This window comes from Salmo salar, chromosome 03 (genome assembly GCF_965601325.2).
Source record: "Salmo salar chromosome 03, fSalSal1, whole genome shotgun sequence".
Lineage (NCBI taxonomy): Eukaryota > Metazoa > Chordata > Actinopteri > Salmoniformes > Salmonidae > Salmo > Salmo salar.
The window spans coordinates 82,038,900-82,063,796 of NC_138293.1; the positions used below are offsets into that span (position 1 = coordinate 82,038,900).

Sequence of the window (24,897 nt, forward strand, 5' to 3'; positions counted from 1 at the left end):
CTATACTGTATTACTATAATATACTGTATTACTATACTGTATTACTATAATATATAACTATACTGTATTACTATACTGGCTCAAGGGGAAATCCTCTTTACAGGTGTGTCTTATCCACAATCCAGTGATGTCATGTAGTTGATATCTATGGTCTTATACAATGCTATGATCTGTTATACTGTACCATACAGTAACATCTTATCCTACCCTTATCCTATCCAATACAGGTTTCAAAAATATGAGGAGGCATCAAATACTGTATAGACAACCTTTAGGGAATTAGGATGTGCTAATGGTTTAATGTGGCTTGTAATCAGTAAGGGATGTTATTAAGTGCTTATTAAGTATTGTTAAGGTGTTATATAGGTGTTATTAAAATAAACATCTTATGCGCAGACAGGCAGCACATGTAAACGTCAGCCAACTCTCCTGTTTACACAACTGACAATTGAGAAGGACTGAAATTATCCGAAACCTCAGATAAGGTCAGGTACTTAGTACTATACAGTCACTAGCTATCAGCTCTGGTCAGGTAGCAAGTAACTGTATAGTACTAAGTATCAGCTCTGGTCAGGTAGCTAGTAACTGTATAGTACTAAGTATCAGCTCTGGTCAGGTAGCTAGTAACTGTATAGTACTAACTATTAGCTCTGGTCAGGTAGCTAGTAACTGTATAGTACTAAGTATTATCTCTGGTCAGGTAGCTAGTAACTGTATAGTACTAACTATTATCTCTGGTCAGGTAGCTAGTAACTGTATAGTACTAACTATTATCTCTGGTCAGGTAGCTAGTAACTGTATAGTACTAAGTATCAGCTCTGGTCAGGTAGCTAGTAACTGTATAGTACTAAGTATCAGCTCTGGTCAGGTAGCTAGTAACTGTATAGTACTAAGTATCAGCTCTGGTCAGGTAGCTAGTAACTGTATAGTACTAAGTATCAGCTCTGGTCAGGTAGCTAGTAACTGTATAGTACTAAGTATCAGCTCTGGTCAGGTAGCTAGTAACTGTATAGTACTAACTATTAGCTCTGGTCAGGTAGCTAGTAACTGTATAGTAGTAAGTATCAGCTCTGGTCAGGTAGCTAGTAACTGTATAGTACTAACTATTAGCTCTGGTCAGGTAGCTAGTAACTGTATAGTACTAAGTATCAGCTCTGGTCAGGTAGCAAGTAACTGTATAGTACTAAGTATCAGCTCTGGTCAGGTAGCTAGTAACTGTATAGTACTAACTATTAGCTCTGGTCAGGTAGCTAGTAACTGTATAGTACTAAGTATCAGCTCTGGTCAGGTAGCTAGTAACTGTATAGTACTAAGTATCAGCTCTGGTCAGGTAGCTAGTAACTGTATAGTACTAAGTATCAGCTCTGGTCAGGTAGCTAGTAACTCTATAGTACTAAGTATCAGCTCTGGTCAGGTAGCTAGTAACTGTATAGTACTAAGTATCAGCTCTGACAGGCTCTGACTGACCGTGTGTACAGAAGAGCCGGAGGATGCGGAGAGGGAGGGCGAGTGCTGCTTGCTGCCCGGGAGGACACTCCTCTTGGGATAGTCGCTGTAGTCGGGAGGGGGGAGGACCATGGAGGAATCATCTGTCTCTGTGTCCTGGTGGAGCAGGTTCACCACGCTCTTACTGCGCATGGGAGGAGCCCCCACACTGTGGAGAAAGAGGGGGAGAGAGGGAAGGAAAGAGGGAGAGAAGGGAGGGAGGGGAGAGAGGAGGGAGGGAGTTCTGATCAGCAAAGGTCATCAGACTAGGAGAGTAGAGGAAACACTATGAGACAACAAGTCTGGATGACACCTGTGTGTGTGTGTGTGTGTGGTGTGTGTGTGTGTGTGTGTGTGTGTGTGTGTGTGTGTGTGTGTGTGTGGTGTGTGTGTGTGTGTGTGTGTGTGTGTGTGTGTGTGTGTGTGTGTGTGTGTGTGTGTGTGTGTGTGTGTGTGTGTGTGTGTGTGTGTGTGTGTGTGTGTGTGTGTGTGTGTGTGTGTGTGTGTGTGTGTGTGTGTGTGTGTGTGTGTGTGTGTGTGTGTGTGTGTGTGTGTGTGTGTGTGTGTGTGTGTGTGTGTGTGTGTGTGTGTGTGTGTGTGTGTGTGTGTGTGTGTGTGTGTGTGTGTGTGTGTGTGTGTGTGTGTGTGTGTGTGTGTGTGTGTGTGTGTGTGTGTGTGTGTGTGTGTGTGTGTGTGTGTGTGTGTGTGTGTGTGTGTGTGTGTGTGTGTGTGTGTGTGTGTGTGTGTGTGTGTGTGTGTGTGTGTGTGTGTGTGTGTGTGTGTGTGTGCCTGCTTGAGTGGTCCCCTTACCTGTTGTTATTCACTATTGGCTCTGAATATGCCCGGCAATAGGATGATGGAAACCATCCCCTCCTGGAACACAGACAGAGAGAGAGAGAGAGAGGGAGGTGATTACACTTGTATACTACTCCCATCTCCCCAGCTTTTTTCTACAGGCCCCTGGATAACCCTCAGACACTCCTAATACATTGACGTCCACACTGAAGTACACAATCCCCTGGAACCTGCTTCTCTACACACCACTCCATCATGCAGTAGCTGAATAGAATCCCCTTTTCAGGATTCTGCATCTTCAACCTCTCTATAGCTGTCTAACAGGTGGTGAGATAGACGTGAGGCCATTATGGTAGAATAAGGTGGATAATCATCATAGGCCTCTGAATGGACAAATCATTGACTCCATACAAATCCCTGTGAGAAATGTTCATATTTGTCCATTTGTTCACTGGGCTTCAGAATGGGCGGCAGGGTGCGGCCAGTGTTTAACTAGAATACATAAAGGCTGGGGGTACTGTATCAACTTCCAGCTTCCCTGTTAAAAGCACCACAGTGAACCATGCTGTAGGGTTTAGGTCGTGATCACATTTCACTAACCTGATCTGGAACCAGGCCAACATTTCACAGTCACATGCCTCTCATTCTCTCAGACTACTGTCTCAAAGGGTATCAAATAATCATAGATGACAGATTTTTGTCATGTAGCATTGTGAACATAATGAATATATGATTAATTATTCATGTTTTCACAGGATATTAATTAAATGTATTTCATTTCTGTCCATGACACTCTTCATCACACTATGGTGGTGGAGGGATACATGTGGATGTTATCAGTGTGTGTTGCTAGGTGACTGACCCAGATCCATCACTCTGGCTGAGGTGTGACAGATAGGTGTCTCATCAACTCAATGACATCACACTGCAGGGACCTCCACAAGAACCCTACACTGTATCAATGGCACATATCTAGGTAACATCCCAAAAGCCACCCTATTCCCAAAAGCCACCCCATTTAGTGCACTGCTTTTGACATATATAAGAGTCCATCATCTCTAGAATCTGTATAGAACATGTACAGCATCATGTCAGGAATACAACACCTTTTTAAAGTTCATTTTGAGCCTTGATTCAGCAAAAACATCAGAGATTCATTTGGCTGTGATTCTCTCCTTTCTCTACCTCTTTCCCCCTCTCTTTCCCCCTCTCTTTCCCCCTCTCTCCTCCTCTCTCCTCCTCTCCTTCTCCTCTCCCCTCCTGTCTCCTCTGTGTTTTCTGCCTCCAGCCGTGCGCTGATTGTATTCCCCAGTGTGTGCTGGCTCCCAGGCAGCGCTTAGCGATCCCAGAGCACGGCGCCCAGCCAGCCCCACCTGGAGTGGTCCAGTTAAGGGGAGCTCAATCAAATCAACATCTAATCAGGACCGGAACTACCACATGTACCCAGCAGCTGGCGGTGTGTGTATAAATGCATGTGTGTGCGTTAGGGCTGGGCGGTATACCATATTTTACTACATACAGGTATTGATGCACGGAACGGTTTGGGTTTTTACTTTACCTTCTATAACAGTATTTGAATGTTTGGTTTGTTAAATGTGATACGCCGTGTGTAAAGTCAATTTTTATAGTTTACTCTGCTACTTGAGTCATTCCTCTCTGCTCTCTCTCCATGCCGCTTTGCCACATAGACCTAGTCCCGCCCCGTCACTCAAGGAGCACATTTGTTGTTGCTTGACCACGAGACACTTGCGTTCAGTCTGCATGGTCAATGCAGCACATGCAACAATGTTGATGACAACGATGTTGTTTCCACTTTGATCTTAATATAAATCCACAAGCGTTCTATAATTACAATATTAGTTTGTGTTTCTTACATCTCCAACAGCTAGTTTGTATTTTCTTAGCAAGTTAAGCTAAATCGTGTTAGCCACTAATGCTAATCGCTAGTTAGCTGGCTAACTGTTGGAGGCTTAAATCAGCATGTTGTTTGTGCCATATTATCTTCTAAATCAAAGAGGAATAGGCGAAGCATGAATATGATGGCTATATAAATAAAGTTTTAATGTAGCCAAAGATCACATGGTCCACTAGGAAACACTGGACATCACTTTGGTTCCTACCCTGTCACAATAACTCATCCATGGCATTTTCATTCGTTGTCATGTCAAACAACACTATTATGCCCACTATTATTTATATTCTAACTATAGAATTATAATAAACATTCTATTTCCATGATTCCAAAAGTTTACCCAAGGGTTTTGATCTAAATAGCAATTGCAACATTTGGTTAAAAATAAGGCCTAGTATTTTTGCCCATATTGTGGCAGTGTGGAAATGATCTCAAATGAGTGCAGGGAATGCAGAAATTGATGGAAAATAATACAAAATTATTTTAGGTTGAAGTTAAATTGAACAGTATAAAACAATCCAAATGGAGATAGACCCATTGAAATAATTTAGAATATATGTGTTGTCACGCACTACTCATAAAGCAAATTTAGAACTTTTATGAATCAAAAACATAAAATACCGTCATACCGTCAAAAATGTGAAAAATACCATATATGATATGATATTTTGGCCATATTGCCCAGCCCTAATGTGTGTTTGTGTGTGTGTGTGTGTGCATCACCGTATGTAAGTGTGTGTGTCTCTCTAACTTACTGCCTGGTCTTCTCCAGTTCTCCGTAGAGCCATCCGTCCCTCTCATCAGGTATGAGCAGGGTGATGATGTCTCCCTCGTCAAAGGTAAGCAGCGTAGCGTTGGTCCCAGAGGTGTGGGGGAAGATGGTGCGGACCCTGGGTCTCTTCACAATGTTGTTGAGTCCTGTGGCCACAGACACTGACCTGGGACCTAGACCGCCACTCTCCTCCCCTCCATTGTCCCTGTAGTCTGGAGAGAGAGGGAGAGAGAAGGGTTAATAGACAGACACATGTACACAGGTCCATGCATGCACCCACATACAAACACACACACCAGCGATCAGTGGGGAGGACATGCGACCCCCCCCCCCCCCCCCCCCCACACACACACACACACACACACACACACACACACACACACACACACACACACACACACACACACACACCACACACTACCTGTGACACTCTCAGTCTCTCTGGTGACTGAGTTTGTTGTGGGTGTGTCCTGCGTGAACATACTGGCCAATGGGCTGGTCTGAGCCTTCAGTGCCGGGGCAGGGGGTGGAACTGTGTCCCGGAATATGGAGTTGCTCTGACCATAGGAAGTGGAACACAGGAAGGGGATAGTATGAGTGCTAGAATTTATGGTTGTTAGTAGTTAACCTGCCATTGGTACATTAGTAGTTAACCTGCCATTGGTAGTGGTACATTATTATTATTATTATTTTACCTTTATTTAACTAGGCAAGTCAGTTAAGGACAAATTCTTATTTTCAGTGACGGCCTAGGAACAGTGCCTTGTTCAGGGGCAGAACGACCGATTTTAACCTTGTCAGCTCGGGAATTCGATCTTGCAACCTTTCAGTTACTAATCCAACGCTCTAACCATTAAGCTACCTGCCGCCTAGTGGTTAACCTGCCATTGGTAGTGGTACATTAGTAGTTAACCTGCCACTGGTACATTAGTAGTTAACCTGCCACTGGTAGTGGTATATTGGTAGTTAACCTGCCACTGGTAGTGGTACATTAGTAGTACAGGTATTACAGGTTTTTACCATTTCATTATTATGATGAAATCACTGAAGCCATAGGTATCTGTGCTGTGTTCTCTCGCTCTCTCACATTGAATCAGAAATAGATATTCTAATTAATAAATTGTTTTCTAAATGGTTAATGAATGAGTGATTCTGCCTTCTCACCCTACTGTGTCTCTGGGAGACGGGGGAGGCCTGGGGGGTGATGGACACTGGGGTGCGAAGACCCTCAATCATAGACATCACGCTCTCCGGCACGTTGGTGGCGTCGCCACACTTGTCCTGCCAGGTGGGCAGCTTCCCGAAAAGCATGTCTCTGGCCTGGGGTCAGAGAAGGAACAGCAGCAGTCATAGTAGTTACTGTAGAAAGGGAGCCTTGGATTTGTGATGTGGTACCCCGCTAGACATTTGTATAATAAACGTGGTACACAGATGGGGTTATGGTAAATTCACTTCCAATTCCACCCCTAGCCTCTAGCCCACATCCCCTTTAAACCCCCATAATTTTAATGGATTGAAATCATGTTCAGGTTTTCTACTGACTGAGAACCTAGGAGGCACTGTAGCATAGTTCCAATACCTTGTCGTGGAAGGCAGCGATCTGATAGGAGAAGGTGCAGTGTTTGTCCACCAGGAAGCAGAAGCGTCTCTTCTCCTCCAGCAGAGCCTCCTTGCAGCCATCGGCGATGAACTTCTGCATGTCCATCTGCCCTGACCTCAGCGTCTCCAGGCACTGCACAACACAACAGGCCAATGACATGCTGTTATCTCAACTGCAACAACCAATCATACGCAAATATCTTGCTGCACTGACCAATCGCACAGTCTTGTCTTGCCACATAGACATAGCTCAGCCAATCAGAGCTGCCTAGCACCGTAGGTATCAGGAAGTGAAAGGGCATTGTGACGAGAGGAGCAGAGATATAGGCTGGCTGGACGTTCTAATCTCAGTGTGGCAGGCAGAGACAGAGAGGTATTGTAGGGATACTGTACAAGGGAATGGAATGGGTTTTATTATCTAACATGGCTGACAAAGAAGAATAGATGAGGGCTAGGGAGGTGACAGTAGCAGACATGCTGACAGAAGAATAGATGACGGTTAAGGAGGAGCAGCAGCAAGATATACTGTGTGTCTAGGAGACTGAAAGTACATTCAAACTAGGCACGGGAGCTGGACAAGGTCAGTCGAAACGCTGAGTTTGTATGAGTTTGTTTAGTGTGTCTTTTGCTGCGTTTACATAGGGGGCCCAAATCTGACCTTTTTGGCACTAATTGGTCTTTTGACCAATCGGATCAGATCTGAAAAAGATCTGATGTGCAATGATCTGATGTGATTGGTCAAAAAGATCAGAATTGGGCTGCCTGTGTAAACGCAACCTAGGAGTCTTATCTGAAGGCACATTTAAAAACTTGGCACAGGATCTGAACAAGGTCAGTCGAAACATTTAGTTTGTATCGCTGAACGCTGAATTAAAAATGCCTTGTGGGAGTGAACAAAGAGTGTGTGGACAATGACACAACCTTCTTTTGTGTGTCTTATCTTCTATCACAGACATGGGCCACTCAGAGGTCAGGGGTCAGAGTCTCTGATCTCTGTGGGTGTGAATGGCTCTTATAACTTTGTCATCTATGGCTAAGTTTACGATCTCTCTATTCCTTTTCACTGTGTTTCTGTGGCTGGCAACTGTCAATATTTACAATCAATACAGTTCTATTGATTTGATTGGAAATGGAACTGAATGGGAGACCAATGAGCATACAGCACAGTGAGTTGTGATGTAAATATTGATCCTTGCTATCTGGGATCGTTGGTACATCTCTACCCCATTGAAGTTGACATGTAAAATGGTAAGGGTTAGGGTTTAGGGTCGGGATGTCCCAATGATCCCGGATACCACTAACCTGTAAATACTTGGTACAACAATGACAGAAACAAAGACTAGTCAACAGACGTGTAAAATGGATGCCACTATGTGTTGAATTATCAAAGTAGTTAATCTACTGTAGACTGAAGTATAATAGATGTCTTTAAAGTGTGTGCACTGAAACATATGACATTATTGTAGATACAGAGGAAAGATTATTATTGGATGTATTGTTGAGATTAGAATTGAGATGATGTGTGTGCAGTTCATTAGAACTAAGACATACGCATGCTATAGGGTCCTTTAACCATATCTCTTTATGGACCTATTTATCTTGATTACATTTCATATGATCCAACAATGTCCCTGCAGCTCAAATCAATCTAGGTACATGAATCTGTAAGGAGAACACGGACAAAAAGAGCTTTGATTCATTGAAGACTTTCATCAGTGAATGCTTGACTCAGTTGCATACATGTGACATAGCAGCCAGTGTGCAGTATGGGTCTTGGGAACTCATTCACCCAGAAACACCTGGCATAACAACAGACCTGCACAAGTGACAGGGTCCAGTTTCACTGGGTTTAGCCCTAGCGGCAGAGGTTAGAGCAGTGGGCTAGGAGCCAGAGGGTCGTCGGTGCAAATCCTGAAATCTGGTGGGGAGGGAGCTGGCAATCGAAGGGTTGCGGGTACGAGTATCCTACAACAGAGTCTCACAACTCAATCACTTGGTGAAAACTGTTTTCTGCCCCTCCCAAAAGATAGAATTTGTAGATAATTGGCCCTCCTTCTGGGACTCACCCACAAACAGGACCAAGCCTGGCCTGTTGAGGAGTGACGGACTCCATCCTAGCTGGAGGGGTGCTCTCATCTTATCTGCGAACATAGACAGGGCTTCAACTCCCCTAGCTCCACAATGAAATAGGGTGCAGGCCAGGCAGCAGGCTGTTAGCCAGCCTGCCAGCTTAGTGGAGTCTGCCACTAGCACAGTCAGTGTAGTCAGCTCAGCTATCCCCATTGAGACCGTGTCTGTGCCTCGACCTAGGTTGGACAAAACTAAACATGGCGGTGTTCGCCTTAGCAATCTCACTGGAATAAAGACCTCCTCCATTCCTGCCATTATTGAAAGAGATTGTGATACCTCACATCTCAAAATAGGGCTACTTAATGTTAGATCCCTCACTTCCAAGGCAGTTATAGTCAATGAAATAATCACTGATCATAATCTTGATGTGATTGGCCTGACTAAAACATGCCTTAAGCCTGATGAATTTACTGTGTTAAATGAGGCCTCACCTCCTGGTTAAACTAGTGACCATATCCCCGCACATCCCGCAAAGGTGGCGGTGTTGCTACCATTTACGATAGCAAATTTCAATTTACAAAATGTTTTCGTCTTTTGAGCTTCTAGTCATGAAATCAATGCAGCCTACTCAATCACTTTTTATAGCTACTGTTTACAGGCCTCCTGGGCCATATATAGCGTTCCTCACTGAGTTCCCTGAATTCCTATCGGACTTTGTAGTCATAGCAGATAATATTCAAATTTTTGGTGACTTTAATATTCACATGGAAAAGTCCACAGACCCACTCCAAAAGGCTTTCGGAGGCATCACCGACTCAGTGGGTTTTGTCCAACATGTCTCCGGACCTACTCACTGCCACAGTCATACTCTGGACCTAGTTTTGTCCCATGGAATAAATGTTGTGGATCTTAATGTTTTTCCTCATAATCCTGAACTATCGGACCACCATTTTATTACGTTTGCAATCGCAACAAATAATCTGCTCAGACCCCAACCAAGGATCATCAAAAGTCGTGCTATAAATTCTCAGACAACCCAAAGATTCCTTGATGCCCTTCCTGACGCCCTCTGCCTACCCAAGGACGTCAGAGGACAAAAATCAGTTAACCACCTAACTGAGGAACTCAATTTAACCTTGTGCAATACCCTAGATGCAGTCACACCCCTAAAAACATTTGTCATAAGAAACTAGCTCCCTGGTATACAGAAAATATCCGAGCTCTGAAGCAAGCTTCCAGAAAATTGTAACAGAAATGGCGCCACACCAAACTGGAAGTCTTCCGACTAGCTTGGAAAGACAGTACCATACAGTATCGAAGAGCCCTCACTGCTGCTCGATCATCCTATTTTTCCAACTTAATTGAGGAAAATAAGAACAATCCAAAATGTATTTTTGATACTGTTGCAAAGCTAAGTAAAAAGCAGCATTCCCCAAGAGAGGATGGCTTTCACTTCAGCAGTAATAAATTCATGAACTTCTTTGAGGAAAAGATCATGATCATTAGAAAGCAAATTACAGACTCCTCTTTAAATCTGCGTATTCCTCCAAAGCTCAGTTGTCCTGAGTCTGCGCAACTCTGCCAGGACCTAGGATCAAAGGAGACACTCAAGTGTTTTAGTACTATATCTCTTGACACAATGATGAAAATAATCATGGCCTCTAAACCTTCAAGCTGCATACTGGACCCTATTCCAACTAAACTACTGAAAGAGCTGCTTCCTGTGCTTGGCCCTCCTATGTTGAACATAATAAACAGCTCTCTATCCACCGGATGTGTACCAAACTCACTAAAAGTGGCAGTAATAAAGCATCTCTTGAAAAAGCCAAACCTTGACACAGAAAATATTTGTAAAAAAAATGATCGACCTATATCGAATCTCCCATTCCTCTCAATTTTTTTTGAAAAAGCTGTTGCGCAGCAACTCACTGCCTTCCTGAAGACAAACAATGTACAGTGAGGGAAAAAAGTATTTGATCCCCTGCTGATTATGTACGTTTGCCCACTGACAAAGAAATGATCAGTCTATAATTTTATTGGTAGGTTTATTTCAACAGTGAGAGACAGAATAACAAAAAAATCCAGAAAAACACATGTCAAAAATGTTATAAAATGATTTGCATTTTAATGAGGGAAATAAGTATTTGACCCCTCTGCAAAACATGACTTAGTACTTGGTGGCAAAACCCTTGTTGGCAATCACAGAGGTCAGACGTTTCTTGTTGTTGGCCACCAGGTATGCACACATCTCAGGAGGGATTTTGTCCCACTCCTCTTTGCAGATCTTCTCCAAGTCATTAAGGTTTCGAGGCTGACGTTTGGCAACTCAAACCTTCAGCTCCCTCCACAGATTTTCTATGGGATTAAGGTCTGGAGACTGGCTAGGCCACTCCAGGACCTTAATGTGCTTCTTCTTGAGCCACTCCTTTGTTGCCTTGGCCGTGTGTTTTGGGTCATTGTCATGCTGGAATACCCATCCACGACCCATTTTCAATGCCCTGGCTGAGGGAAGGAGGTTCTCACCCAAGATTTGACGGTACATGGCCCCGTCCATCGTCCCTTTGATGTGGTGAAGTTGTCCTGTCCCCTTAGCAGAAAACCCCCCCAAAGCATAATGTTTCCACCTCCATGTTTGAAGGTGGGGATGGTGTTCTTGGGTCATAGGCATCATTCCTCCTCCTCCAAACACGGCGAGTTGAGTTGATGCCAAAGACCTCCATTTTGGTCTCATCTGACCACAACACTTTCCCCAAGTTGTCCTCTGAATCATTCAGATGACCATTGGCAAACTTCAGACGGGCATGTCTATGTGCTTTCTTGAGCAGGGACCTTGCGGGCGCTGCAGGATTTCAGTCCTTCACAGCTTAGTGTGTTACCAATTGTTTTCTTGGTGACTATGGTCCCAGCTGCCTTGAGATCATTGACAAGATCCTCCCGTGTAGTTCTGGGCTGATTCCTCACTGTTCTCATGATCATTGCAACTCCACAAGGTGAGATCTTGCATGGAGCCCCAGGCCGAGGGAGATTGACAGTTCTTTTGTGTTTGTTCCATTTGCGAATAATCGCACCAACTGTTGTCACCTTCTCACCAAGCTGCTTGGCGATGGTCTTGTAGCCCATTCCAGCCTTGTGTAGGTCTACAATCTTGTCCCTGACATCCTTGGAGAGCTCTTTGGTCTTGGCCATGGTGGAGAGTTTAGAATCAGATTGGTTGATTGCTTCTGTGGACAGGTGTCTTTTATACAGATAACAAGCTGAGATTAGGAGCACTCCCTTTAAGAGTGTGCTCCTAATCTCAGCTCATTACCTGTATAAAAGACACCTGGGAGCCAGACATCTTTCTGATTGAGAGGGGGTCAAATACTTATTTCCCTTATTAAAATGCAAATCAATTTATAACATTTTTGACATGCGTTTTTCTGGATTTTTTGTTGTTCTTATTCTGTCTCTCACTGTTCAAATAAATATATCATTAAAATTATAGACTGATCATTTCTTTGTCAGTGGGCAAACGTACAAAATCTGCAGGAACCCCTCACTGTATACGAAATGCTTCAGTCTGGTTTTAGACCCCATCATAGCACTGAGACTGCACTTGTGAAGGTGGTAAATTACCTTTTAATGGCCTCAGACCGAGGCTCTGCATCGGTCCTCATGCTCCTAGACCTTAGTGCTGCTTTTGAAACCATCGATCACCACATTCTTTTGGAAAGATTGGAAACCCAAATTGGTCTACTCGGACAAGTTCTAGCCTGGTTTAGAGCTTATCTGTCGGAAAGATACCAGTTGGTCTCTGTGGATGGTTTGTCTTCTGACAAATCAACTGTAAATTTCGGTGTTCTTCAAGGTTCCATTTTAGGACCACTATTGTTTTCACTATATATTTTACCTCTTGAGGATGTCATTCGAAAACATAATGTTAACTTTCACTGCTATGCGGATGACACACAGCTGTACATTTCGATGAAACATGGTGAAGGCCCAAAATGGCCCTCGCTGGAAGCCTGTGTTTCAGACATAAGGAAGTGGATGGCTGCAAACTTTCTACTTTTAAACTCAGACAAAACAGAGAAGCTTGTTCTAGGTCCCAAGAAACAAAGATATCTTCTGTTGAATCTGACAATTAACCTTGATGGTTGTACAGTCTTCTCAAATAAAACTGTGAAGGACCTCGGCGTTACTCTGGACCCTGATCTCTCTTTTGACGAACATATCAAGACTGTTTCAAGGACAGCTTTTTCCATCTACGTAACACTGCAAAAATCAGAAACTTTCTGTCCAAAAATTATGCAGAAAAATGAATCCATGCTTTTGTCACTTCTAGGCTAGACTACTGCAATGCTCTACTTTCCAGCTACCCAGATAAAGCACTAAATAGATTTCAGTTAGTGCTAAATACGGCTGCTAGAATCCTGACTAGAAGCAAAAAATGTGATCATATTACTCCAGTGCTAGCCTCTCTACACTGGCTTCCTGTTAAGGCAAGGGCTGATTTCAAGGTTTTACTGATAACCTACAAAGCATTACATGGGCTTGCTCCTACCCATCTTTCCGATTTGGTCCTGCCGTACATACCTACACGTACGCTACGGTCACAAGACACAGGCCTCCTAATTGTCCCTAGAATTTCTAAGCAAACAGCTGGAGGCAGGGCTTTCTCCTATAAAGCTCAATTTTTATGGAATGGTCTGCCTACCCATGTGAGAGGCGAAGACTCGGTCTCAACCTTTAAGTCTTTATTGAAGACTCATCTCTTCAGTAGGTCCTATGATTGAGTGTAGTCTGGCCCAGGAGTGTGAAGGTGAACGGAAAGGCACTGGAGCAATGGAGCCCTTGCTCTCTCTGCCTGGCCGGTTCCCCTCTCTCCACTTGGATTCTCTGCCTCTAACCCTATTACAGGGGCTGAGTCACTGGCGTACTGGTGCTCTTCCATGCCGTCCCTAGGAGGGGTGCGTCACTTGAGTGGGTTGAGTCACTGACGTGGTCTTTCTGTCTGGGTTGGCGCCCCCCTTGAGTTGTGCCGTGGCGGAGATCTTTGTGGGCTACACTCGGCCTTGTCTCAGGATGGTAAGTTGGTGGTTGAAGTTATCCCTCTAGTGGTGTGGGGGCTGTGCTTTGGCAAAGTGGGTGGGGTTATATCCTGCCTGTTTGGCCCTGTCCGGGGGTATCATCGGATGGGGCCACGGTGTCTCCTGATCCCTCCTGTCTCAGTCTCCAGTATTTATGCTGCAGTAGTTTATGTGTCGGGGGGCTAGGGTCAGTCTGTTATATGTGGAGTATTTCTCCTGTCTTATCCGGTGTCCTGTGTGAATTTAAGTATGCTCTCTCTAATTCTCTCTTTCTCTCTCGGAGGACCTGAGCACTAGGACCATGCCTCAGGACTACCTGGCATGATGACTCCTTGCTGTCCCCAGTCCACCTGGCCGTGCTGCTGCTCCAGTTTCAACTGTTCTGCCTGCGGCTATGGAACCCTGACCTGTTCACCGGACGTGCTACCTGTCCCAGACCTGCTGTTTTCAACTCTCTATAGAGACAGCAGGAGCGGTAGAAATACTCTCAATGATCGGCTATGAAAAGCCAACTGACATTACTCCTGAGGTGCTGACCTGTTGCACCCTCGACAACCACTGATTATTATTATTTTACCATGCTGGTCATTTATGAAAATTTGAACATCTTGGCCATGTTCTGTTATAATCTCCCCCCGGCATAGCCAGAAGCCGACTGGCCACCCCTCATAGCCTGGTTCCTCTCTAGGTTTCTTCCTAGGTTTTGGCCTTTCTAGGGAGTTTTTCTTAGCCACTGTGCTTCTACACCTGCATTGCTTGCTGTTTGGGGTTTTAGGCTGGGTATCTGTACAGCTCTTTGAGATATCAGCTGATGTAAGAAGGGCTATATAAATACATTTGATATGATTTGAACCCTGTGTAAAGTCAACCCATTTCAATATGCTGTTTACCTACTTACCTAACACACACACACACACACACACACACACAGTTAAAGGTGGGGTACAGACTAGGGCTGCACGAGTGAGATCCCCATCTCGTCATCACAACACTGCAAAATCACCCTGCAGCCGTACAGCACAGTATATTACCCATAACAACAACACCATGTGACAACACACGATTCAATGTAATCTACCCTCCACACACACTTTCACCAGCTTCCTGTCCCTATTGGAGCTCTTGAGTTTTAGAGGAAATGGGAAAAGCCTTCCTATGGTAATTTGTTGTGGTCTCCATCCAGTTACTGGTCTGTATAATGAATTCAGGGTTTCCTTCAGGTCAAAAGTAGTTTACTATAACTGGAATAGGGGGTCATTCTGGATTGGTGTGTATTATTGTGTATTGTTAGGTATGACTGCACTGTTGGATTGGTGTGTATTATTGTGTATTGTTAGGTATGACTGCACTGTTGGACTGGTGTGTATTGTTCGGTATTACTGCACTGTTGGACTGGTGGGTATTATTGTGTATTGTTCGGTATGACTGCACTGTTGGACTGGTGTGTATTATTGTGTATTGTTCGGTATGACTGCACTGTTGGACTGGTGTGTATTATTGTGTATTGTTCGGTATGACTGCACTGTTGGACTGGTGTGTATTATTGTGTATTGTTCGGTATGACTGCACTGTTGGACTGGTGTGTATTATTGTGTATTGTTCGGTATTACTGCACTGTTGGAGCTAGAAACAAGCATTTCGCTGCACCTGTGATCACATCTGCAAAATATGTATGCGACCAATACAATTTTATTTGGTTAAAGTAGTGCACTATTTAGGGACTACGGTGTCATTCTAGTCAAAACTTGTGCACTGTACAGGGAATAGGCTGATATTCTGGCCAAAAGTAGTGCACTATCAGACAAGGCAAGTGTATGTACATAAGAGCACACTCAGTCACACACGAGGACAGTAACACAGTGACATGCACACAGGATCTCTCTCTCAAAAAAAAGAAGCCATTTTGCAATTTGCTTCACAATTTCCTAATTTCCCAGAGCCCACCTCCTAGACTTCCTACAAGAAAAGAGGCCCACCATTGTTTGGTTGGGCCTCAATGCTGGCCTTTCCCATAACACCACCTCCTCCTCATCATGGGAGCCATAACGTCACCTCCTCCTCCTTATCATGGGGCCCCCCCCCCCCAGGGAACCATAACATCACCACCTCCTCCTTATCATGGGAGCCATAACGTCACCTCTTCCTCCTTATCATGGGAGACATAACGTCACCTCTTCCTCCTTATCATGGGAGCCATAACATCACCACCTCCTCCTTATCGGGGCCCCCCCCCCCCTGGGAGCCATAACGCACCCCCTCCACGGGCTCGTCCCTCCTCCTCTGGGGCCATCGCCCCCCCCCCTGGGAGCCCATCACCACCCCCGTCGGGGAGCCCTCCCCCTCCTCCTTATCGTGGGAGCCATAACGTCACCTCCTCCTCCTTATCGTGGGAGCCATAACGTCACCGCCTCCTCCTTATCGTGGGAGCCATAACGTCACCTCCTCCTCCTTATCGTGGGAGCCATAACGTCACCTCCTCCTTATCGTGGGAGCCATAACATCACCACCTCCTCCTTATCGTGGGAGCCATAACATCACCTCTTCCTCCTTATCGTGGGAGCCATAACACTACCACCTCCTTATCACGGGAGCCATAACGTCACCCCCTCCTCCTTATCACGGGAGTCATAACGTCACCGCCTCCTCATCACGGGAGCCATAACATTACCTCCTCCTCCTTATCACGGGAGCCATAACGTCACCTCCTCCTCATCACGGGAGCCATAACATTACCTCCTCCTCCTTATCACGGGAGCCATAACGTCACCACCTCCTTATCACAGGAGCCATAACGTCACCCCCTCCTTATCACTGACGCGTGCTTGCGGAGCTATACTGCAATCATTGTCCCTCCATGTACTGAGATAAAGCCACAGATAAGGTATCATGCCCAGGGACCTGAAACTCAACCTGGATCATTCAAATATTCCTGTGTGTGTGTGTGTGTGTGTGTGTGTGTGTGTGTGTGTGTGTGTGTGTGTGTGTGTGTGTGTGTGTGTGTGTGTATGTATATATATATATATATATATATATATATATATATATATATATATATATGTGTGCGAGTGAAACAGGGGTGTGAAATGTAATAAATGCAACCATCCTGGTTGACACAATACATCTGTCAAGGCTAAATAATGGCTGTTGCTATGGACACATATCTTTAGTTCTGTGGAAACAGGTAGGAAAGCAAGGCGAGAGAGAGAAAGAGAGAGAGAGCGAGGGAGAAAGGGAGAGCGCGAGAGAGGGAGGGCCAAGAGACCGAGAGAGTGCGTGGAGGGGGGGGGGGGGGGATGGTCAAGTAAATTACCAGTGTAATTCTTGGGAATTATTGGTCAATGAAGAGACAGTACCCAGGAAGTGTTTAGCTGTACTAGTGAGTCATCTACAGCTAAGCCCCTGTGTCTCAGCCCAGACGTCAGGCCATCTGTCTGTCTGCCCCAGAGAATGACTGGCATACAGACAGAACGACACTCAGATCACTAGGGAGTCTGACTCAGAACACTGATCCCTCAGAAGCCTGAACAGACAGCAAAACAGGTAGACTGGCCACATGGATAGAGAGATCGACAGAGAGAGAGGAATGAGAGAGAGGAATGAGAGAGAGAGAGAAATGAGAGAGAGGAAGGACAGAGAGAGACAGACAGAGAGAGAGCGAAATGAGAGAGAGGAATGAGAGAGAGAGAGAAATGAGAGAGAGAGAGAGAGAAATGAGAGAGAGACAGGAATGCGAGAGAGAAATATGAGAGAGAGGAATTTCATTTTATTATCTATTTTAGTCCTTATTTGGACTAATCTTCCAAGAGTCCTTAAATATTAAAATACAATTTATAATACAATCACATTTTCACGTATACCACACTGTTACAAACAGACATAATACACTGACATATTGACCAGATAAATACTCTTAACAGTCTGAAAGGATAGATTGATACATTCATCTACCAAAGTCCTGCACAACCTTCCAATTTATTATATTTAAATGGTTCTAAAGTATTGTTTGAATTTAAATACTGAAAGGTTTCTGGTTTGCTCAGATTAATAATAACATTTCTGTATTGCTCTGTCTGGATAACACACAGTTGAAGTCTGAAGTTTACATACACTTAGGTTGGAGTCATTAAAACTCGTTTTTCAACCACTCCACACATTTCTTGTCCAACAATTGTTTACAGACAGATTTTTTTTCACTTATAATACACTATTACAAATCCAGTGGGTCAGAAGATTACATACACTAAGTTGACTGTGCCTTTAAACAGCTTGGAAAATTACAGAAAATGATTTCATGGCTTTAGAAGCTTCTGATAGGCCAATTGACATAATTTGAGTCAATTGGAGGTGAACCTGTGGATGTATTTCAAGGCCTACCTTCAAACTCAGTGCCTCTTTGCTTGACATCATGGGAAAATCAAAAGAAATCAGCCAAGACCTCAGAAAACAAATTGTAGACCTCCACAAGTCTGGTTCATCCTTGGGAGCAATTTCCAAATGCCTTAAGGTACCACGTTCATCTGTACAAACAATAGTATGCAAGTTTAAACACCATGGGACCACGCAGCCGTCATACCGCACAGGAAGGAGACGTGTTCCGTCTCCTAGAGATGAACGTACTTTGGTGCAGAAAGTGCAAATCAATCCCAGAACAGCAGCAAAAGGACCTTGGGAAGATGCTGGAAGAAACAGGTACAAAAGTATCTATATCCACAGTAAAACGAGTCCTATAAATACCGCTCAGCAAGGAAGAAGCCACTGCTCTGAAACCGCCATAAAAAAGCCAGACTACGGTTTGCAACTGCACATGGGGACAAAGATTGTACTTTTTGGAGAAATGTTCTCTGGTCTGATGAAACAAAAATATAACAGTTTGGCCATAATGAACATCGTTATGTTTGAAGGAAAAAGGGGGAGGCTTGCAAGCCGAACACCATCCCAACCGTGAAGCACGGGGGTGGCAGCATCATGTTGTGGGAGTGCTTTGCTGCAGGAGGGACTGGTGCACTTCACAAAATAGACGGCATCATGAGGATGGAAAATTATGTGGATATATTGAAGCAAAATCTCAAGACATCAGTCAGGAAGTTAAAGCTTGGTCGCAAATGGGTCTTCCAAATGGACAATGACCCCAAGCATACTTCCAAAGTTGTGGCAAAATGGCTTAAGGACAACAAAGTCAAGGTATTGGAGTGGCCATCACAAAGCCCTGAACTCAATCCTATAGAAAATTTGTGGGCAGAACTGAAAAAGCGTGTGCGAGCAAGGAGGCCTACAAACCTGACTCAGTTACACCAGCTCTGTAAGGAGGAATTTGCCAAAATTCACCCAACTTATTGTGGGAAGCTTGGGGAAGGCTACCCGAAACATTTGACCCAAGTTAAACAATTTAAAGGCAATGCTACCAAATACTAATTGAGTGTATGTAAACTTCTGACCCACTGGGAATGTGATGAAAGAAATAAAAGCAGAAATAAATCACTCTACTATTATTCTGACATTTCATATTCTTAAAATAAAGTGGTGATCCTAACTGACCTAAGACAGGGAATTTCTACTAGGATTAAATGTCAGGAATTGTAAAAAACTGAGTTTAAATGTATTTGGCTACGGTGTATGTAAACTTCCCACTTCACCTGTAGATGGTGGACAATCTATTCCTAGTATTTACTGAATGTCTGTCTCTTACCAACTGAATACTGTTGTGAATAAAGTTTGGTCATTTTAAATGGTGTACATTGTGAAATAAAATAAGCATGTTTTTTTTCAATGATCTTGTTGATTGATGACCAACCAAGAGCATTGAGCATGACTGCAACAGAATAACCATATCTCCACCTTAAAACAATCCTTGTTGCTTTGTTCTGTGCAATGTGCAGCCTCCTAATTTCACTTTCTGATGCATTTCCCCAGACCACAGAACAGGACTTCACCTGACTCCCAATTAATGCTTGGGTTGTTAACTTAAGAATGTTTCCAGGGAAAATATTCAGCTTTCTTTCTGATCATGCATGCATGCAGTTTTTTTTAATATCATTTTTTTTTTAACATAGATTAGTTATTTGACAACCATAATAAGCGGTTGTCTAGCTGCACCCCTAGTAGTTCTGCCACTTCCTCAATTTGTACTCCCCCCATACTTAATTGTATCCCATGCTGTGTTGGCCTTTTCCTGGTGGAACAGACCAATATAACCTTGGTTTTCTTGGTGTTCCGGCAAACCCACTCCATGATATTTCCCAGATCTACTTGTAGAGAGTTTGCTGTACCTGTTGAACCGATTGTCTTGCTGTATAAATTGTAGTATTTATCTGCAAATATAGTAACTTCAGTTTCAGATAAGGCATAAGGAAGGTTGTTGGTATATATTAAGTGAAGAAGTGGCCCAAGGCAGCTGCCCTGCGGTATTCCACAGTTTAAATCATGAGGCGTAGAAAACGACCCATTGACATAGATGGACTGTTTCCTGTCAGTTAGATATGACTGTACCCACTTCAATGCTGCCTTCTTAAACCCATAATGCAATACTTTTGTCAAAAATATTTAATGATCCACTAAATAAAATGCTGCACTAAAATAAAAAAAACAGTACACCCACAAACCTGCCATTATCCATAGCATTGAGCCACTGGTCAGTCATGTCTTCCAATGCAGTGGTAGTGGAATGTTTTCTGCAATAAGCATGCGGATTGGCTGTTATCAGATCATTATTTTCCATGTACTCCCATATTTGTCTACTCACAATACCCTCCAATATCTTACTGAGTGAAGGGAGTAGACTAATTGGTCGACCATTGGCAGGAGTAACAGCAGCTTTGCTGTCTTTCGGGATTGGACACAGTTTAGCATGCTTCCATACATGTGCAAATGTCCCCTTTTCCAGTGACCAATAAAATGTGTATTTCAGTGGAGCTGCAATCTGTAGTGTGATTTAAATCATCCTCTAGATAAATCAGCTCCCAGGGTACATCAGCCAAATCATTTTGAAATGGCTCATGATAAAACGTCTTACCATTTCTCTTGACCACAGTCCTTGGAGATTTCTTTGGAACCTTGGTGTTCATGGTTATGGTCACAATATTATGGTCTGTCCAGCCCGCTGGCATTGATCTGGCTTTTAAGCATTGCAATGGTATATTACCGAAGATCAGATCAATGCACGTGTCTGAATGGTGACCCAACTTAGTTGATGATCTAGTAGTATCATTAACCATTTGTTTCAAACCACAGCTCTCGGTATATATCATCAATTTAGTTATATTTGAATTATTATGATCCTTCCATTTATATTAAAATCAGCCGAGATAAATACATCTCTGTTACCATCTGTGGCCTGGTCAAACCCAGTGCATAAGTCATCCAGATAGGACACCTTGGAGCTATGAGGTCTTTACACATCCTACCAATAAGGGTGCCTGGTGAGGCAGATGTACTTGAGCCCATGGTGCCTCTACTTGACATGCATTAAGGTTTTCCCTCCTCTTAAAAGGGATATGATTCTGAATGTACAGTGCTACACCCCCACTATTCCTATTCCTGTCCCTTCTATGTAGACTATATCCTTGAATGTTCATTTACCCATCATTTACAGATGCATCTAAATGCGTTTCGTCAAAGCTAAAATATGAATATTATTTATGTTGACCAAGTTAAAATCCTGATGTGTTTTGTTAGGAAGGCTACATACATTAACCTGAGCTATATGCAACCCTTTTCTTGTCAAGTGTATTCGTTATAGTTGAAGTTGTCATGATACACTACAACACACAAACTCAGATTTGAACATTGGATTCAAATAGCCAGGGAGTTACTCTAGAGACCCGATACAGTTGCCCGTTGATGTAAAGTTTATCCATCACCAAGGAGACTCGTTGATTCAGGCAACGCTTTTCCTTCATGATGGGATACAGTTTTTTTTCTCCTTTCATTGATCTCCGTGGGCAACTGATCATTCATTCCAAAATCAATGTTTCGGAGTTCTCTGCCCCTGTTCTTCCCCATTTCCATTTGCTTAAAATGTTATAAAAAATGCAATGATAGCCCGGGGCCCATTCCCAGAGGCCTTACCCATTCTATGGACTCTGGAGAAAGTGACATTACGCACAACATCAGTGGGCAGTTTCAGTTGAGTTGACATAAAGACAGTGTCCTCACAGCTTCTGCTGTTGTCTTTCTCCGGTATCCCTGAACATATTAGATTGTCCCACATTGATCGACACTGTACATCAAGCAAGGTTTCTTTAAGTTGTTTGTTCTCCTTTTGCACCACCTCCACCTTGCTATGAATAGAGTCTACAGTACCTTTCAGCACTGTGTTCTCTTTCCTTAGATCATCAATCTGACATTAGCTGAATTCTAGATGGGCACATAATGCACTGATGTCCTCTCGTAATATATCCAAGATATCAAGTTTAACAAGCCTTTCATTGATGGATTTCAACAAGTCAACATCCATATCCGTAAACCTCTCCACACGTGCGCACTCTTGCTTGGGGATGGTTTTATGACATCGTTGATACCGCTTGGACAACTTGGCTTTGGTTTGTATTGTTGATTGGGTTTGTTGTCCTTAACAGTGATTGAATCCTCCGAAACCAGCGACATGTTTCTTTGAGCTCGTAAGTATCTCTCGTCAATGTATTGTTCAAGCTCTTCAATGGATACTGAATCATCCAACATGTTTGCAGGCAGAAAATAACAAAACAACGGATGTATCTTTCCGGACCGGTACAGGACGTGGTAGATACACCCAATAAAAATGGACTCCAGCTAGTCAAAAGTAGTGCACTAAGGAATAGGGTGCCTTTCGGGATGTAACCATCAACACAGACGTGCTGACTATTAAATATGAAGCTGCAGTTCATTCTATCTAGTGACAGAAAACAAATCAATATGAAAATTAACTATAGGCCTAAACACTGACTTAATACAGTGATTTAGCCCATTGTCCTCTGTCTCATTCTGCTCCTGTTTTCTCTGTGGCTTCCTGTAACCTCCACCTGTGACTGTAACACAGCTCTGCTCTGTGTTTGTTTGTGTGTGTATGTAAGTCTCTGAGCCTGGGTGCAGTCTGTTGACAGTCTTGTGACCAAACCAGGGATCTGACTCTGACGACAGTTGTCCTGTTATATTAGAGCTGGTCCAGGACCAGATTCTGGGGTTCTACTCTCAGGGTCAATGTTAGATCTACTGTAGCCTGGTCCCAGATCTGTAATAGCAATATTTATCTATACAGATGCGCCATCTTAATTTGACCCTGCTTCTCACAGCAGGAGAATAGTCCTGCAGCAACAGGTAATATGAATTATTATGTGAAATATAATTGATGGACATTTTTGTAGGGGTTGACACATTTTTTTGTTAGTACAAATCAAGTCTGAAATGTTAAAGTGGAAATTACAAACTTTAGAAGACTTTTTAAACCTTAAATACACTACAATTTGTATGTCCTGCTTTGCAGGGAAATTCTCTGTGACAACATAATGATCAAATTAAGATAACAGATTTGTAAGTCACTGTTGCACAGACTTTCTGTAGCCTGGTCCCAGATCAGCAGGTAAAACAACTCATCTGAATATTGTTATCATGCATATCACGTTTCAACTTCATGTATCTGTACTGCACGTGCCTCAGTAGGTTAAAGCACATACCTGAGACCAGGGCCCATATTCACAATGCATCTCATAGTAGGACTCTAGGGTCTAATCTTGGTCTTAAATCATAATGAATCTGATTATATATGGACAGGGGGACCTGATCCTAGATCAGCACTCCTACTCTGAGCTCTTTGTGAATATGGGAAAAAGCTAGTTTCTTCTCACAGCCGCTGTGCCCCAGCTGGGGTGGAGCGCCCCAGAGTCTGGTGAGAGACTAGGACCAGGCTAGCGTGTGGAGCGCCCCAGAGTCTGGTGAGAGACTAGGACCAGGCTAGCGTGTGGAGCGCCCCAGAGTCTGGTGAGAGACTTGGACCAGGCTAGCGTGTAGAGCGCCCCAGAGTCTGGTGAGAGACTAGGACCAGGCTAGCGTGTGGAGCGCCCCAGAGTCTGGTGAGAGACTTGGACCAGGCTAGCGTGTAGAGCGCCCCAGAGTCTGGTGAGAGACTAGGACCAGGCTAGCGTGTGGAGCGCCCCAGAGTCTGGTGAGAGACTAGGACCAGGATAGCGTGTGGAGCGCCCCAGAGTCTGGTGAGAGACTAGGACCAGGATAGCGTGTGGAGCGCCCCAGAGTCTGATGAGAGAGACTAGGACCAGGATAGCGTGTAGAGCGCCCCCAGAGTCTGGTGAGAGACTAGGACCAGGCTAGCGTGTAGAGCGCCCCAGAGTCTGATGAGAGACTAGGACCAGGATAGCGTGTGGAGCGCCGCAGAGTCTGGCGAGAGAGACTAGGACCAGGCTAGCGTGTAGAGCGCCCCAGAGTCTGGTGAGAGAGACTAGGACCAGGCTAGCGTGTGGAGCGCCCCAGAGTCTGATGAGAGAGACTAGGACCAGGCTAGCGTGTAGAGCGCCCCAGAGTCTGGTGAGAGAGACTAGGACCAGGCTAGCGTGTTGAGCGCCCCCAGAGTCTGGTGAGAGAGACTAGGACCAGGATAGCGTGTGGAGCGCCCCAGAGTCTGGTGAGAGAGACTAGGACCAGGCTAGCGTGTGGAGCGCCCCAGAGTCTGGTGAGAGAGACTAGGACCAGGCTAGCGTGTGGAGCGCCCCAGAGTCTGGTGAGAGAGACTAGGACCAGGCTAGCGTGTAGAGCGCCCCAGAGTCTGGTGAGAGACTAGGACCAGGCTAGCGTGTGGAGCGCCCCAGAGTCTGGTGAGAGACTAGGACCAGGCTAGCGTGTGGAGCGCCCCAGAGTCTGATGAGAGAGACTAGGACCAGGATAGCGTGTAGAGCGCCCCCAGAGTCTGGTGAGAGACTAGGACCAGGCTAGCGTGTAGAGCGCCCCAGAGTCTGATGAGAGACTAGGACCAGGATAGCGTGTGGAGCGCCGCAGAGTCTGGCGAGAGAGACTAGGACCAGGCTAGCGTGTGGAGCACCCCAGAGTCTGGTGAGAGAGACTAGGACCAGGCTAGCGTGTAGAGCGCCCCAGAGTCTGGTGAGAGAGACTAGGACCAGGCTAGCGTGTGGAGCGCCCCAGAGTCTGATGAGAGAGACTAGGACCAGGCTAGCGTGTAGAGCGCCCCAGAGTCTGGTGAGAGAGACTAGGAC

At 44.5% G+C, this 24,897-nt stretch overlaps 1 protein-coding gene across 2 annotated transcripts in view; it reads right to left on the reverse strand.

Moving 5' to 3' along the window:
* The window catches only part of LOC106601829 (BAR/IMD domain-containing adapter protein 2-like 1), a 73,379-nt gene that overhangs the window by 13,624 nt on the left and 34,858 nt on the right, over positions 1 to 24,897 (reverse strand). For both annotated transcript variants that reach the window (XM_045715553.2, XM_045715552.2), the window contains 6 exons: positions 6,544 to 6,696; positions 6,129 to 6,284; positions 5,386 to 5,521; positions 4,948 to 5,176; positions 2,296 to 2,358; positions 1,468 to 1,654 (listed from right to left, as the gene is read on the reverse strand). In XM_045715553.2, coding sequence (XP_045571509.1) covers positions 1,468 to 1,654; positions 2,296 to 2,358; positions 4,948 to 5,176; positions 5,386 to 5,521; positions 6,129 to 6,284; positions 6,544 to 6,696 — 924 coding nt within the window. The remainder of the gene's footprint in view (positions 1 to 1,467; positions 1,655 to 2,295; positions 2,359 to 4,947; positions 5,177 to 5,385; positions 5,522 to 6,128; positions 6,285 to 6,543; positions 6,697 to 24,897) is intronic.